At 35.3% G+C, this 17,036-nt stretch overlaps 1 protein-coding gene and 1 long non-coding RNA gene across 5 annotated transcripts; one reads left to right on the top strand and one right to left on the bottom strand.

The window, feature by feature from the left end:
* The first annotated feature begins 17 nt into the window (after positions 1-17).
* LOC140175860 (uncharacterized) lies at positions 18-675 on the top strand. The gene is made up of 3 exons (XR_011866714.1): positions 18-222; positions 337-434; positions 546-675. It is a non-coding gene; the product is annotated as an uncharacterized lncRNA (long non-coding RNA).
* Positions 676-4,856: 4,181 nt separating this feature from the next.
* Positions 4,857-7,070, bottom strand: LOC112715824 (uncharacterized). Of its 4 annotated transcripts, none has more exons than XR_003160000.3 (6): positions 6,539-7,070; positions 6,399-6,449; positions 6,156-6,289; positions 5,451-5,551; positions 5,146-5,350; positions 4,857-5,025 (listed from the first exon to the last, which is right to left on the bottom strand). XR_003160000.3 is itself a non-coding variant. In XM_025767645.3 (6 exons), the coding sequence occupies exons 1-5, from the start codon at positions 6,821-6,823 to the stop codon at positions 5,183-5,185; spliced, it is 750 nt and encodes a 249-aa protein (XP_025623430.1). In that variant the 5' UTR covers positions 6,824-7,070; the 3' UTR covers positions 4,857-5,025; positions 5,146-5,182. The 4 variants fall into 4 exon arrangements, 3 of the variants coding, with proteins under 3 accessions (XP_025623430.1, XP_025623429.1, XP_025623431.1); XM_025767645.3 differs by having other exon boundaries at positions 5,146-5,361; XM_025767644.2 differs by having other exon boundaries at positions 4,857-5,361.
* Positions 7,071-17,036: the final 9,966 nt, after the last annotated feature.

Here is a 17,036-nt window from a genome sequence, read left to right as displayed (position 1 = left end):
TGCTAAGTTGAAAGTAAGTGAAGTTATTTTGTTTCGGCAATTTACTTCCAAAGTATGAACTTAGTTGTTTCATCGTTTACTGTTGGTGTAGCGCAAGTTAACATTCGAAAATCAGGATTATGCGTTAACAGCAGGTAGTGACGTCCGGCAAATTGAGCATGGGTCGCCATTCACATATCACGCACACACCCTGCCTTCCATGTTGCATCTGAGATGCTGCAGGTAATGAGTTTACTGTTTGGGTGCTTAGTAATATTTATTTCCTTTGTGAAGTTTCCTTGTGTTAGTCCAAATGGAGTTAACTTACATGGAGTTTGTGTTGCTTTGCTTGGGTAGTGTCTCGAATTGGCATTTCGGCCACTAGAGGGAATGCATTTTCAGGGGTCGAAGTTTGCTGTGACTGCTTACATTTTCTCGAAAAATCTGGATGAACGGTACGTATGTATTCGGCTTGGCTTGGTGAATGTGAGTTGTCGCAACAATACACTTGAGCGGTCTTCAGTTATTAGAGCGTGATCATGATTGTTTACCGTTTCTTTTGGTAGAGTGATTCTAGTTGCGGATGAGCACGCACAGGGTGATCGGCGTGCATTGTGGAGCCTGCGACTAGGACACTAAGTTGTTGACGTCGTAAGTAGTGGTTAACATACGTTTTTGTTATATGTTGTGTGTGGGAAGCCTTTGTATCACTTGGGTAACCATGTTTCCTCAACAGGTTATCAACATGGTGGCCTCCATGCTTAGCTTCGACAACATGTCTCATAAGTCATAAGTGATTCTTGCCAACCACTTTTGCCGTAAAACTATGTTTCCAGTGTCAAAAAAAGTGCACTAACCATTTTTGTTTTCATGAGAAGCTTTAAGTGAATATGTCATTAGAAAAACGGTTTAAAAAGTGTAAGTTAATAATTAGAGTTGTGACAACATTTTCTTGTCAAGATGAAAGATAGTGATGACATAATTCACGTTTGATAACTGAAATAATAGTCTGATTATTTATGGAATAAAAATAAAAAACCAATAATTTAAGATTCGAAGAAATTATGTTGCGTAGTGGTTTTTTATTTCTTATCCATGGTTAATTATATGGTGTTTGTAAATTGGTGTCCAGTTATTGTGTAGTTTTTTTAAGCAAAATTTAATTATTAAAAGTTAATTTACGTTTATAATTTTTGAATTGAATATTAATTTTTTCTTTTTCTTATGAAATTAGACACCGTTGTCTAAAAGTTATTTGTTAATAGCAATCACTTTTATTCACTCGTAACATAGTGAGTATGATATTTGTCAATATCATCATACTTCCAAATTATTTCTACTTTTTTTTTCATCATATTCATGTTTTTTATTTTTATTTGTATTTTTATTCACTTATTTATGTTAATTAAAATTATTAGAAATTTAGAAAAAATAAAAGTAATAGATACAATGATAATGAAACTAAATAACAAAATAACTGAGAGTACATACTTTCTATGTTACGAGTAAATAAAAGTGATTGTTATTGACCATTAATTTTAGGAAATGGTGACTAATTTCACAAAAAAATAAATAAAACTTAATTTTTAATCTAAAAATTATATTATTTCTATTTTTCATCTTGCTAAAAAATGTTCACAACTTTAATTATTAAATTACGCATTTTTGTAGACATCTTCATTTAAGGCTTCTCAAAAAAATTCTAACATGATAAACGTAAATTTATTTCCTTTATTTTAGTCAACCCAATTTAGTCTTTTTTTTTTGTCGTGCAATCCACTTTTAAGTTATATACTACAAATAACCTTTTAGTAAAACTAATAATAACTCATTACAGTTTTTACAATAAATCCAACGATATTTACGAAAACACTACTCACTTTAGTTACAGCAAGAATTAAGCAATCGACAAATATTATTTTTGTGGGACCTATAAACTGCTGCAAAGCGTATCATCCATACCTACACATCTGTCCTCGCATCTACTGAAGGTAGAAGGCTTCAACATTGTAGAGCTCCCCTTTTCTTTTAGGTATTTAACCAAAGAGAAAGTATAGGGAACCAATGGCCTAAGCGTACAATGTGTACAATGGAGGTTTATGAAGTATTAGAGATATAACTATTAGTGTTACATTGTCCTATCAAGTTACACTTTTGGGATGAGTGATTTCATGACATGGTATTAGAGTTCTAGATCCGAAAGGTTAAGAGTTTGATTCTTAGTGAACCCCAAAATCAGTTTAAGTTTTTGGGATGAATGCTTTTATGACCTGAGATGTTTATTCTAGATAATATGGATAATGTTCATTTTATTCATGGACCAAAGATTTAGCCTATTATACACATTGTACGCTTAGGCCATTGACTCCCAAGCAGTACCCATCACATTTCACCAATGTTGTCACGCCAGATGTTCCAAAAATATTAAAAATCTTTTCTGCGGAGAATTTGGAGGGAAAATTGCTAACAGGGATGCAAGTGACAGGCCTAACTTTAGACAGAAGAATTGGGTAACTTAAAGACAAGACCGACGGCACTTGATATTCTTGCATCACCCATATCCCACATATCTTAGAAGCGCATGTATAAATTACAACCATCTAACAAACGTGGTAGAATGTATCTCTGAGAAAGTTCTCTCCTTTAAGTCAAAGGCAAGTAGGCAACGATAACATTTATCTTAGCCTTGTAGTTATAAGCCAACCAATGAATAGCCTCATTGAACAGCGTCCCAGCTTTAGGAATGTAGAGGTGACATTTCTGATAAGGAAAGGGGTGCTTACTATTTTCCAAGAATTTGCTCTCAGAGAGAAAAACCCAATTTGGTTATCAGCGAAAAGTTTCTGTTTGTCAAACTACCAGATAATCACCCGTTGAGGGGTCGTGTCCAAAATCATAGAAATCAGATGAGGAAAAAGGTGCTAGGTTTTTGTGGACACCATTCGATGGGTTCCACAAACAATGATTTTCAACAGGAACATTTCTCTTAAATAGAAGAAACCCTCTGCAGGATCAAAAAGAAAAAAAAAAGGATCAAAACAAGGTTCCAATTCATGGTGGAGAAAATCCATTTCCATTTTGTCACTGGTAGAATCATCCTGAGGCGATGGTTCTGAGTCAATGGATAGGGCGTGAAGAGCTTCTGGTGCTATGACCATAACTCTATGGGTGCATGCGGCTCCTAGTTCAAAATGCTTTTTTTCAGAGTGGGGATCGGATATACTATATTTAAGAGAGAGCCATGACTTTGACACACACTTGAAACGAAATAAGGACTTCACCGGCAACCTCAACAGGATTTCAGGTAACAAATCATCAGGAAGGGGCGACATGCTATATGAAAAGCATAAGAAGAGTAGTGAGGTGTGATATATGAGGCAAGATTGTGGTTCCTTGGAAGGTGTTTTAAATGCTAGTACTTAGCTCTTATGAATGCTGAAGAGTTAATTATATGTGCTATAGAGATAGAGACAGGTTATTTTTACACAAACACTGGTATGAAAATATGAAATGGTTATCAAAGGGCATCGCCAACTCGTGTTAGATTTTTAATTAAACAGAAACTCAGACATGGTTTTTAGTAATTTTGGCCAGGATTTAACTAACATAAATACCAAATTATTTTCAACAAATAAAATTATTAATTTATGTATATAAATTCTGATAAATATGATATGAATATAAACTAAATTAACACATACAAACTCTGATAATATAAGTGCAAATTATGTATTTTTTATGTGTAAATTTTTATAAATGAGTGTAAATTATTACTGATTAAGTACTAACCCAAAATAATATCTACTGATCTAATATTACTGGTAATTAAATAACTTTTAATTTAAAAACTTTAACTACCAAATGAAATATTGGATAACATATACATGGATTTCCTAGTACACTTGGGTGCGTGCCTCCCCTAGCATATGCACATGGTTACACGTATATATATAAATATTATGGGTATGAGGGTATGCACTGAGTGGTGTGTACACATGTCTGTTGTTATAAAAATCTCAAGTCCAATCTCTGTGTACACATGTCTGTTACATGCTCGTTTCCAGATAAGTTTACAGAACCTCACCTCAAGAGACCTTAAACGGCTAAAACCAAAGGAAAACTAGTCAATAACAACATATACTTTTGTTGGAGGTTTGTCTTTGCTGTGAAAACAGTGAACTAGTGAAACTAAAAAGATCAGGAGAACATGGATACCCGTACTGTGGCTCGGAGAGAGAGAGAATCTGCTTGGGATTCATACATGCCATGCCATTTCTTGGACCAAGTTGTGAAAACCCTCTCCAGATGCCTTGGTCTTGACCCTACAACTACTCAAAGTGAAGAAGAAGAAGCAGCTTCTCTTGAAAAAGATGGAAAGTGACACCCATAACGTCACAAGTCTTAAGGAGATCACCAAGACACTCTTAAGTCAAGGACGAGAAAGCCAAATCAACGGCACTTCTTAAATAATAGAAAACTCTCTAGGCTTAGCTGATTCTATGTATGTGTGTCCATGATTTTAATCAAGTAATATCTCAAATTTCCTTGTCCTACATTTTGGGTTTGGTTTTCCGTTGTACCTGATATAGAGAAAAAATTCTGCCTCCTTCCAGGTTCAAGGTTTTTTTTTTTTTTTCTTTTAAACAAAGAAACTCTAATAGAATTATTAAAGTGAGACCAAATGTCAGGATACAAGAGTTTCTCTGAGTATATACTCAGTACTAAACAAAAGAACTCATCAAATACACTTATTCAAGGTTAGAAACAGGGTTTGAGCTTTGATGTTTATTTTCATGCCCCAAAATCAATGTAAATGTAATCCTAGTGGCCTTGAATTTGAGATACAGTGTCACTTTTATTAGAAGACAAATCCGATATTTAAATTTAATGATTTTCATTTTGTTATTTCTCCTTGTAAGCTTCTTCACTGGTATTATTGTGTTCTAATACAAGTGCACAACCACATCAATGATCAAACAGCACTTCAACATATCACCAAGAAAGAGATAGCAAACGGTCGCTCTTTTTATACTATAGATCCCAGAGCTGAAATGTAAATCTCTAACTAGTTAGGGGAAAAAAAAGAAGGGGATTCGGACCCAAAAGAAAAAGACTGACACAGAAAAACAAAAACAGAAACAGAGCTTACAAGCTTAGGTTGCTCACCATGATGACTTTCATCTTCTATCTATGATTCTTAACATTATCTACGTCCACCTATATAGCTAAGAGCAAACTTTGAGAATCTTGCAAGTGTGAAGAACATTTTCATGATAGCACGACCCTTGACAACGCCCTCTCTCATGTTTCTTGCTGCTCTGGCCACCCCAGGTCCACCTGAGTCAGCCTCTGCTTTGGGACTCACCATTGCCTGCAAGGAAACTATATCCAGTGAACATCAAGTAAAATTCTTCCAACATCTAAAATGCAAGATTGCTAACAATCTAATACAGCTATTTCAGGTAGGTAACCTGAAGAGGGAGGAGGAGACATGGTTGCCAAGCGGCGAAGCCTCTGCTCTGCCGAGCGAACAGCGCGTGTGGAGCTTCTAACACCTTGAGTAATCTCTTGCCTGCATAACAATAATAATACAAGGCTTTATTCTAGAATTAACAAGTTGTGTTGGCTTGGTATACTATATTCTTTATTGATATAAGCCTATAAGGGTTTAGCTACACATGTTAAATTTACAAATTAAAAATGTTTTTATTGGAAAAATAACAACTAAAATTTTCAATATATTTATTGTATATTTATTAAATAAAAATTTAAAAACTTCTGTTAACATCAATCTTAACCAAAGAATAATGCTATATAATCAACAAAATTTATTATTTTTCGTCAACACTTGACCTACACTTTAAATTTTAAGTATTAAATTCTAAATTTTAATAGTATAAAAATAACATATTGGCCAAATATTGGCTGGTATTGCAAAAGTGAAGTAACAATTAGGTATCGTGGAAGCGTACCTTTTTTGTTTCAAGGGCAAATTAATCCGAGGTCGAAATCCTCGAGGACTTTACTCTTGATAAAAAGTGTTCACTCCTGTCATTTCTCTTAACTAAACCCTAGATATAATGCCTATTTACTTACTCGTTTGCATCACCACTACATGTATAACTCAAAACATGAAACGATTAAAATAAATGAATGAAAAAGATAAGAATGCAGACCCAAGATCACTGAGCTCCGTGGTGAGGTCACTGATTTCCATGCCGGATAGACGGATTGCAGCCATGGTACCAGGAAGCTCCTCTCTTGTGGTATCCATCAACTTCTCCAGTGATTCTGCTGCTCTCTTGAAAGCCTTCGCGTAACCACATTCCAAATTGAGCAAACACAAGTTATTCACAATCAAAATTAAGCCTTTCTAAACTGAAAACAATTGATTCCATCAAAAGGCTATTAACACAAACCAGAAGTGTAGGAATTGCGGAGCAAAATAGCCACGTGGCACATATCGCTGTCTGCACCAAAGAAGAACAAAAAAGAAAACATTAGAATTGGTTGAAGAAGGGATAAATAGAATTGACAAAGGAAGAAGAGAGAAGGGTACCACGCAAGCGACGACGTTGAGAAGAGTGATGTGGCGCTGTGAGAGGCGAAGCTGTGGAAGCTGCGGCGAGGAAGACACAACGGTGGAAGTGTAGAGCGGTTGTTGTGGCGCGTGAGAGTGTGGTTGTGCGGCCAAAGAGCAAGAGAGTGGTAGTGTGGCGCGTTTTCTGCACGAGAGGCTAACACGCTTGTGAATGTTGGTGGCGAATGCGCTCTTAGAGTGGGGAACTACAACGCCTTCGTTTGAAGGTTGTAATGGCAATTGCAGTCGCATGGAACTTAGCATCTCTTCGAATTCAGGGTGAAACTCTCACAAAGTGCAAAAGAAAACCCTGCTCAATGCAGTCGCCACCTCGAGCACTCCGACCGTATGTTTTGAGCTTCCATATTAACCATGGCCGAAGCCCAATCCGAATGAAGAGTATAGAGAGCAGCCCAATCTATTCAAACAGTATAAAGTAATTTAATTCGTCTCTCAATTTTTAGGCCACGATCCCTCAAATCGATTAAACAAGAAGCGGATTCGTTCGATTAAACAAGAAGCGGATTCGTTTGGGTATTTTAATTTTTATTTTCGATAAAAATAAAAATAAAACATAAATATATGATTAATTATTTTAACAAAAATGTTTAAAAAAATAAAATAAAAAATATTATTTTATATTTTGAGTATTTTTAATTTTAATTTTAGATAAATATTCACTCAGTATACTTTTTTATATTTTTCTTTCTTACATTACCTTCATTTAATGTATTTTTATTAGATTTTTTTTGTATCAATCTCTGTTCTCAATGCTAACTCCGTTCTCTACATGTTTTGTTGTTAGGATATTTATTCTTACTTCTAAGTTTCAATTTATATAGATATTTTTTTAAAAAGATAAAGTTTTTTTTCAAGCTTTTTTAATTTTTTTTATTGCATTTGATCCTTTTAATTTTTTTAGTTTGATTTTTATATTTTTAGATTACATAGACAAGGTAAATAAAATAAAACCAAAATTCTAGTAAAATTGAATATATATGTTGAGTTTCTTTATTTAATATTGAGTGCATACTCTCTCACCTAAAGTTAAAAATAGTAAATAATAGTTTAAGTAAACATCTTATTATCCTATTATATATATTTGAAGTATTGAATTAATATTAAAAAATTTATCTTTGTATTAAAAATATTAATCTAAAATATTTTTTATTTTAAAAAATATATTCACATCAACAAATTCTAATATTAATTAATTAATTTATTTGGTGTAAATCTAAAAAATTAATAACAAAATAAGTAAACTTTTTCTTATGATTGAAAATTTATAATTTACAAATATTTTTTCTAAACCTATCTATAGTCTAAATCTCAATTTATAAAAACCAAATTAAGAATTTAAATTATATTTAATGAATTAGAAGATAAAAGAATTATAAATATTAGGACCACGATACTCAAAATCCTATTAATTTTTTAGAATTTCAAATTATTCTTCATAAGTGAGAGAATATTTTTAAGAAAAACCATATCATACAAGATTTTTAAAATTTCTCAAATTTTGATGATATGTTTTGTATATATATAATAAGTAATTTAAAGTAAATTGTAAATAAAAAATAAAAATAAAAGCATCAAAATTATGAAGATCACGTGTTGCATCCATTACGTAGGAGTGTAAAATAATAAAAGTAAAAGCTATCAAAATAAGACATTTGATTAGTTTACAAAGATAAACAAAAAGAATTTATCAAAAGAATTTTAATTAAAACTGTGAATTAACCTACAGTAATCACATTAGGGCTACAAACAAATTAGTTCTTACTCTTAGCTCTTAACTCTTAACAAGTCAGATCTATAATTAATTGATTTGAGTCTGATTTATATTTTGTTATAGAATATTTTTCAAATGCTAGATTTGCTTTATGTAAAATCTGATAAAAAAATTTAATATTTTTTAACAAAAATTAAAAAAAAAACTTATAAAAAGAACTACTTATATATGAAATATATAAAATTCAATATTTACAGTAATACATTAACTTTTAAAATATTTAAAATGTATAAAATATTTATAATAAAATATAACAAATTTAACATCTTAATTAATTTTTTAATTATAAAAATATTTATATCTATATTTATAACCGCTAGTTAGTCTAATAGATCAATTAAGCTAATTTATAAATTTCAATCTCGTTTTTAATAAATTTTGACTTTTAAAATAAGTTGAGTGTCACTTATTTTATGACTGCCAAACCTGGTCAAATATAGATTAAGTTATAAGTCCTTGATAGACTGACTGACTTATTTCTATTTCCTAAATTACATAGTTAATTTATATTCTAATAAAATGTCTAAAATTTGATTCTTTAATTATGGATTACCCAACATATATAGCATTTAAATTTAAGAGTTTACTAACATGTTCTCTTGTAACATATAGTAATGTTAAAATTGAAAAAAAGTTTGTGAAAAAAAAAATAAATTTCTAATGCATTTATTATGTACTTACAGTAAAAAATTTAAAATTTTTTATTAATAATAATATTAGTTAATCAGTCACCAAAAAAAAAATATTAGTTAATCAAAAATGTAATAGTAAAAAAAAAAAAAATCTACCCCATGATCTAATTGGTCTCTTTGGATTGAAACACTTTTTTATGGCATGTCAAATTTTCTGAAGGAAGTTATCGTTCTACATCAATTTTATGAATCCATGAAGTGACTCACTTGATTCACGATTTAAAATTTCGAACTAATTAATCTAATCCATTTAAAAACTCAACCATTTGATCGTCAATTGAAAATTGAGATAAAATAGGTTTCTTTGATTTTCAATATCTAACCATTTTATTTTTTCTTCTATATTTTTAGAGTAAAAGATAAATAGGTCCATGACCTTTTAAAACAGGGACATTTTCGTCCCTCAAGATAGGAAAATACATTTCGATCTCCCACGTTTTAAAACGGCCGACAATTATATCCTTCCGTTCGTTTTGGGCCAAAAATCGCAACGGAACCAGCTGACATGGAGGGACAGTGAATGACGTGGCCGTTACACTTAATGAGGTGGATTGGGACGATTTTTTAGTGGACAAATTAGTCCATTAACTGCAAAACGACGCCGTTTCCACCAGTGAGCCCTATTTCAGGCGCTGTTGCAGGAGGTTGTGATAGAGATGGGGTTGCGCCGAAGTGCTTCTGCGGCGTTTATACCATTCTTTACAAGTCAAGAACAGCATCTAATCCCAATAGGATGTTTCTCGGGTGTCCATTCTTCAAGGTGAGCAATTATTTTGATAGTAGTTGGATGAGAGTGTTGTGTGTCTAATTATGGCGTTATCTGAAAAATTGTTCCAGGTTAAAGAACGGTGTTGCCGGTACTTTGTCTGACTTGATGAACACCTGAAAAAAATTAGGGCCATGAAATCTGAAGCATTGGGTGCTGTGGATGATGTTGGAGGTGTAGACGTTGAAGATCATGTGGTGCGAAGTCAGGAATTGGAAAAAAAAATTCAACTGGTGCGAAATCAGGAACTGGAGAAAAAAATGAAAGAGTTGGAGAGAAAACTGTTATGTATGGAGAAGGAGAAAAAATGAGTATGTGGCATATTGCTTTGATTAGTATAGTTTTTGTTGTTGCTGTATGTTTCTTAAAGTGGTGAGGATGATGAATTGATGTACAATGTTGATGATGTAATGAAAATTGCCATTGTTGGCTATTCAATGAAAATTGCCATTGTTGAACAAGAAAAAAATTTACTGTGAATCAGCTATTATATAAGCTAGTAATTCTGCATAGATTATGACCAAAATATAAACAACAATATATCTGTCTTAATCCAAAACATAACAGCATAGGTTTGCCACAAAATAACAAAACATGTGGTTGGCATATAAACAAGTTTGCCAAACTACGATAAGTAGACAGTGTTGTTTAATTCATACTAAAGACTAGGACAAAAAACAGAAATTCATTCAGTAGTGTTCAGTTCTTCTGATTGTTGGATCCAGAAGTTGGGATGAAATTCATTCCTATGGCCTCACTGCCAGTGACTTTCAAGGTCTCCTCTGATGCAGCGACACTGGCACTGGTGCTTTGAGTCTGAGTTGTATCTGGGGGTGGAGTTGGTGGTGGATTTGAAGGTGGATTTGCACTTGTTTGGGGCCTTCTGATTGTCTGCTTGGGTCTGAATGTAGAGGCAGCAGCTGGGGTTTTGGGTTACCCCATTCTTGGCAGCTGGGATGGAGGCCTGAATGGAGGTTGGACTGGAGCAAATGGTGTTGTTGCTGCATCATTCTGACTGATAACATGATTTTGCAAAAGTAACCGAATTATTCAGTTGTTCAAATGCATGGACAAGAGTAAAGTGATTGGCATTATGAGTGTATTATTTAGGGGTGGGGGGAGGCTTACTGGAGACTTCTCTTGCACAACAATATTCTCAACCAAACTTTCAGTTTGTGTCTGGCTTTGATCCTATGCAACATAGATCCAGCAACCAAACAACATGGATAAATTAGTCCTTAAAAATAGTTATAATGACATCGTAACCACTAACAAAATTTAAAATGTACATATCGATCCTAAAGCATAGCAGGGATACCTCTGGTTGAGGGACTGATTGTGAAAGGGACAGCAGCACCAAGGGTTGTGTGTTTGCATCAATCTTCTTAGCTTTTTTCTTTTTTGGTTTCCAGTTTAGGTTGCTTGGTGCTCCCTTACAGGTCTTATAGTTATGTCCTTTCTCATTGCACTTGCTGCATGTCACTTAAAAGCTTCTCTTAAACTTGTCACCCTGAACTTGAGCTTCAGCAGGATCCTTGTTGCGATTGTGTACCTTAGCCTCCCAATAGGTCGCTTGATGGGTGGTGGAGCAGGCCTCAGCTGGTCAGTGGTTACCCAAAATTCCTCACTTGGAACTGGCTTTATGCAATGTGCATATGTCTTGTGAATAGATTCCATACATAACCAGGGATGAACATAATCATCTACCTGGTCATGCCTCTTTCTAATTGCAGCAATACCGTGAATGCATGGCATGCTTGAATCAAAATCACATACCATATTACCTAGCATTATATTAGATCAGACCTAAAATCATTCAGAACTTATTACCTACCACTATATTAGATCAGCCTTAAAATCATTCAAAACATATTACCTAGCATTATATTAGATCAGCCCTAAAGAAAATCATTCAGAACATATTACCTACCACTGTATTAGATCAGCCTTAAAATCATTCAAAACATATTACCTAAAATTATATTAGATCAGCCTTAAAGAAAATCATTCAAAATTAAAGATATACCGGTCAGTTGCCAAGCATTGCATGAACAAGTGTGTTTGATCAAATCCACATCTACTTTGGTCTGCTTTTTGCTAACTTAAAATCTTTTTCGTTCGTTATCTTCCACCCACCCGGCAATCCACCTGCTGCTGGGTTTTATCCGCCTTTGCAACCTTTTCTCCTGAACGGGTGCAAGCTTTTCACTATGGTTCTCTAACAGCCTAATATGCTTGGTCATTCTCCGCATTAGGTAGCACCTAATTTCCTCACACATAGTCAAAACTGGTTTCATTCTATACTTAACCACTTTTGCATTAAATACCTCGCACATGTTGTTAGTTAGGTTATTCACCTTGGGGCCATGACTGAAGAAAGCCTTAACCCAAGTGGCTGATTCAAACCTCATCAGATACTCCCATGCCGCCTTATTCACCCGCTTCAGCTTCTCCATGGTCTATTTGAACTCTGGTTCAGTGGTGCACCTAGCACAGTCCCATACTATGTCTCTAATGTGCATATCTTTGAACTTATTTATGAAGTTTTTCCACATGTGCATGACACAGTTCCGATGATGTGCTCTCGGTATTACCTCTTTTAAGGCTGGTAGCAGACCCTGCCAACACATAATATTGCACACACATATATGCAGCAGTTTAAATTGCATTTAGTAATATGCAATAACTTCAATTGCAGACACATATATGCAGTATTCAAAATTTCATTCACTACTATGCAGTAATATCCATTGCAAACACATATATGCACTAAATTCCATTTCAAACACATACATGCAGTGGTTTAATATGCTACACTAATATGCAGAAATGTAATTTTTAACACATATATGCATTATATTAATATCCTACACTAATATGCAGTAACTTAACATGCTAAACTAATATGCAGTAATTTAGAAGTCTAACCTTTTATTGGTCGGACATAAAGTTCCAACCAAATTGATGTGCATCATCGAGATCTTCCTGAAGCAAGGTGAGGAACCATTTCCATGATTCCTTCGTCTTTGATCTTGCAACTCCATATGCCACTACGTAGAATTGGTTATTTGCATCCTGTGCCACTGCTGATAGTAGTTGGCCTCCATGGTATGTCTTCAAAAATGCTCCATCTAGATATATGAAAGGCCTACACCCAGCCTTAAAGCCTTGCTTACAACCCTCAAAGCAGATATATATTTTGTCAAACACAGGTATGGATTGAGGGATTGGTATCACATCTACTCTTGCAGTCGAGCCCAGATTACTCTTAATGATCTCCATGCCATAGTCCCTAAGCTTCTCATACTGTTCCTTTTCATTTCCCATAATCCTCTCTTTGGCCTCTTTCACTACCCTGTAAACCATCTTCGGATGCAACACTAGATTGAACTCTTCTCTAAGAAAGTCAATTGCCTCATTAGTTGTCATATGAGGTTGACTTGTCATCCTCTTCTCCACTTTCTTACTGACCCAGTGTTGATCAGCAGCATTACTGCCCAGGTCTTTAGCACATGTATGCTCTGCCTTGTATGTCTTTACCTGATAACATAACAATGTTCTGTTGTAGGATAAATGTGCTAGCCATGGACAGTCTTCACCCCTGCAGCCAACCCTTACCCTTTCTTTATCATTTTTTATCTACATCAGTTTCCTCCCTTCAAAAATGAACATATCTTTTACCACTTCTTTGAACCCATCAATTGTTGCAAATTTGGTTCAAATCTTGAACCTACCCTCCCCGAACCCATACTCTTCATTAAAACTGGAAATTCATGCTTCTCTCCCTCATCCTCTGAAGACACTGGTGTGTGAAGTTCCTTTGATGCATACTTATAAATCGGATCATCATCATCTGAAGCCTCTTCACTCACATAGAGTCTAATTGGAGGCATATCCCTGGGTTGCACAGTAGGCACAGCTTCTTCAGCATGTGCAGCAGGCCTACTTCTTTATTGATTTGCATTAGGCCCATATTTTTTGGGCTTCGCAGCAGGCCTGGTGTTTTTGGGCTTTTCTCTTGGCCCAATTTCTTTGGGCTTGGCAGTTCCTTTGGTCATCACAGTAGGCCCATCACCTTTGGCAGCACTACCACTTGCACTCCTTACTCCACCTCTGTTTTTATCTCCACTTGACTTTGCCCCTATCCATTCTTTCACACTGCTATGTTTCTTTGGCAGAACCTTGTCCTTTCCTTTCAGGCTTCTTTTTTTCCTCATCCTTTCATCTTTCTCATCAACACTGGAACAGTCCTCATCTGAAACAGTCTCAAAGTCAGTCGCAGGAGGTTTATACATTTCATCCTCCTTACTTTCTTGCCCATCGGCTTCTTTGGATGGTGATTATTGGAGCTTTCTCATGATGCTGTCCACATCAATAGGGTTATCAAACTCTTCCACCCCTGCTTCTACCGCAACCCCTTCTTCCACTATCTGTGGCTCATCAACGGGATGATCGAAGTATATGTAGAATCCATCCGTGGTTGAATTCTTCATCTTGTTCTCTCGAAGTTCATTGATGCCTGCATCTCCTCTCAGAATGTGCAGTCCAGCCTCAAGATCACTGTTAGTTGGGTCAAACCAATACACAGCCCTATATGATGCATACCCCAAACCCTTGAACAATGTCACCAAATCCCCAAAATTCACGAAGTCTAAGTCCATCTTCGAAAATTTATCAACTTTTCCACCTATATACTCAAGAGTTCCACTGGGTTTTCTACCAAAACGGCCTCCGTGGTGAAAAATAGGTACCACAGATATATCATCCATCTACATTGTGCATGATGAGCGGATAATTTGTACGCTTTTTGGCATTGTTTTTAGTATATTTTTAGTATGTTTTAGTTAGTTTTTAGTATATTTCTATTAGTTTTTAGTTAAAATTCACTTTTCTGGACTTTACTATGAGTTTGTGTGTTTTTCTGTGATTTCAGGTATTTTCTGACTGAAATTGAGGGACTTGAGCAAAAATCTGATTCAGAGACTAAAAAAGACTGCATATGCTGTTGGATTCTGACCTCTCTACACTCGAAGTAAATTTTCTGGAGCTATAGAAGCCCAATTGGCGCGCTCTTAACGGCGTTGGAAAGTAGACATCCTGGGCTTTCCAGAAATATATAATAGTCCATACTTTGCCCGAGATTTGATGGCCCAAACCGGCGTTCCAAATCAGCTCAAAACTGCCCAGCGTTAAACGCCGGAACTGGCACAAGAATGGGAGTTAAACGCCCAAACTGGCACAAAAGCTGGCGTTTAACTCCAAGAGAAGTCTCTACACGAAAATGCTTCAATGCTCAGCCCAAGCACACACCAAGTGGGCCTGGAAGTGGATTTTTATGTCATTTACTCATCTTTGTAAACCTTAGGCTACTAGTTCTTTATAAATAAGACCTTTTGCTATTGTATTTTCATCTTGGTAGCTATCTTCATTCTTATGCTATCTTAGATCATTGGAAGGCTGGCCTCACGGCCATGCCTAGACCTTGTTCTTATGTATTTTCAACGGTGGAGTTTCTACACACCATAGATTAAGGTGTGGAGCTCTGCTGTACCTCGAGTATTAATGCAATTACTATTGTTCTTCTATTCAATTCAGCTTATTCTTGTTCTAAGATATCACTTGTTCTTCAACTTGATGAATGTGATGATCCGTGACACTCATCATCATTCTCACCTATGAACGTGTGACTGTCAATCACCTCCGTTCTACCTTAAATTGGGTGGATATCTCTTGGGTTCCTTAATCAGAATCTTCGTGGTATAAGCTAGAATTGATGACTGCATTCAAGAGAATCCGAAAGGTCTAAACCTTGTCTGTGGTATTCTGAGTAGGATTCAATGATTGAATGACTGTGACGAGCTTCAAACTCCTGAAGGCTGGGCATTAGTGACAGACGCAAAAGAATCACTGGATTCTATTCCAACCTGATTGAGAACCGACAGATGATTAGCCGTGCCGTAACAGGGTGCATTGAACATTTTCACTGAGAGGACGGGATTGTAGCCACTGACAACGGTGATGCCCAACATACAGCTTGCCATGGAAAGGAGTAAGAAGGATTGGATGAAGGCAGTAGGAAAGCAGAGAGACGGAAGGGACAAAGCATCTCCATACGCTTATCTGAAATTATCGCCAATGAATTACATAAGTATCTCTATCTTTATCTTTATGTTTTATTCATACATCATCCATAATCATTTGAGTTTGCCTGACTAAGATTTACAAGATGACCATAGCTTGCTTCATACCAACAATCTCTGTGGGATCGACCCTTACTCGCGTAAGGTTTATTACTTGGACGACCCAGTACACTTGCTGGTTAGTTGTGCGAAGTTGTGATAAAGAGTTGAGATTACAATTGTGCGTACCATGTTGATGGCACCATTGATGATCACAATTTCGCCCACCAGGTTTTTGGCGCCGTTGCCGGGGATTGTTCGAGTTTTCGGCAAGCTTTTGGTCCGGTAACATCAGTGCCAAATTTCTGATCCGGCAACAGCACCAAGTTTTTGGCGCCGTTGCCGGGGATCGTTCGAGTTTGGACAACTAACGGTTCATCTTGTTCCTTAGATTAGGTATTTTTCTTCAGAGTTCTTAAGAATGAATTCTAGTGTTTCAAGGTGATGTTCTTATCATCACCAAAGCTGATTGATTCTCATCAATTTAGCTCTTGAATGCAATGTCCTGCTGAAGCTTGACTAGCCATGTCTAATTTCTTTAGACTGAAGCTTTAGACTAACATTGCATGATTCCTAGAATTCGCATTAAGAACTTTGATATCTTTATTTTCTTTTTCCACTTAATTTTCGAAAAATCCAAAAAATTACAAAAGCATAAAATCCAAAAACATTTCTTGTTTGAGTCTAGTGTTTCATGTTAAGTTTGGTGTCAATTGCATGTTTCTGTTCATCTTGCATTCATTCATGTGTCTTAAGGATCTTCAAGTTATTCTTGATGATTTCATTACTCTGATCTTTAAATTCTCTTGACTTGAGTGTTTTGTGTTTCTCATATGCATTCTCATTTTGTTAGTGTCAGTAGTATACAAACTACTAAGTTTGGTGTCTTGCATGCATTGTTATTTGATTTTAGTTGCATTTTGATTATTCCTCATTATTAAAAAATCCAAAAATATTTTTAATGTGTGTCTTTTCAAGTCAATAATACAGAGAATTGAAGATTCAGAACATACAGCAGAGGAATTATACAGAAAAAGCTGGGCGTTCA

This window comes from Arachis hypogaea, chromosome 10 (genome assembly GCF_003086295.3).
Source record: "Arachis hypogaea cultivar Tifrunner chromosome 10, arahy.Tifrunner.gnm2.J5K5, whole genome shotgun sequence".
Lineage (NCBI taxonomy): Eukaryota > Viridiplantae > Streptophyta > Magnoliopsida > Fabales > Fabaceae > Arachis > Arachis hypogaea.
The sequence above is the reverse complement of the archived record's forward strand: the minus strand, read 5'-3'. Positions and strand labels throughout refer to the sequence as shown.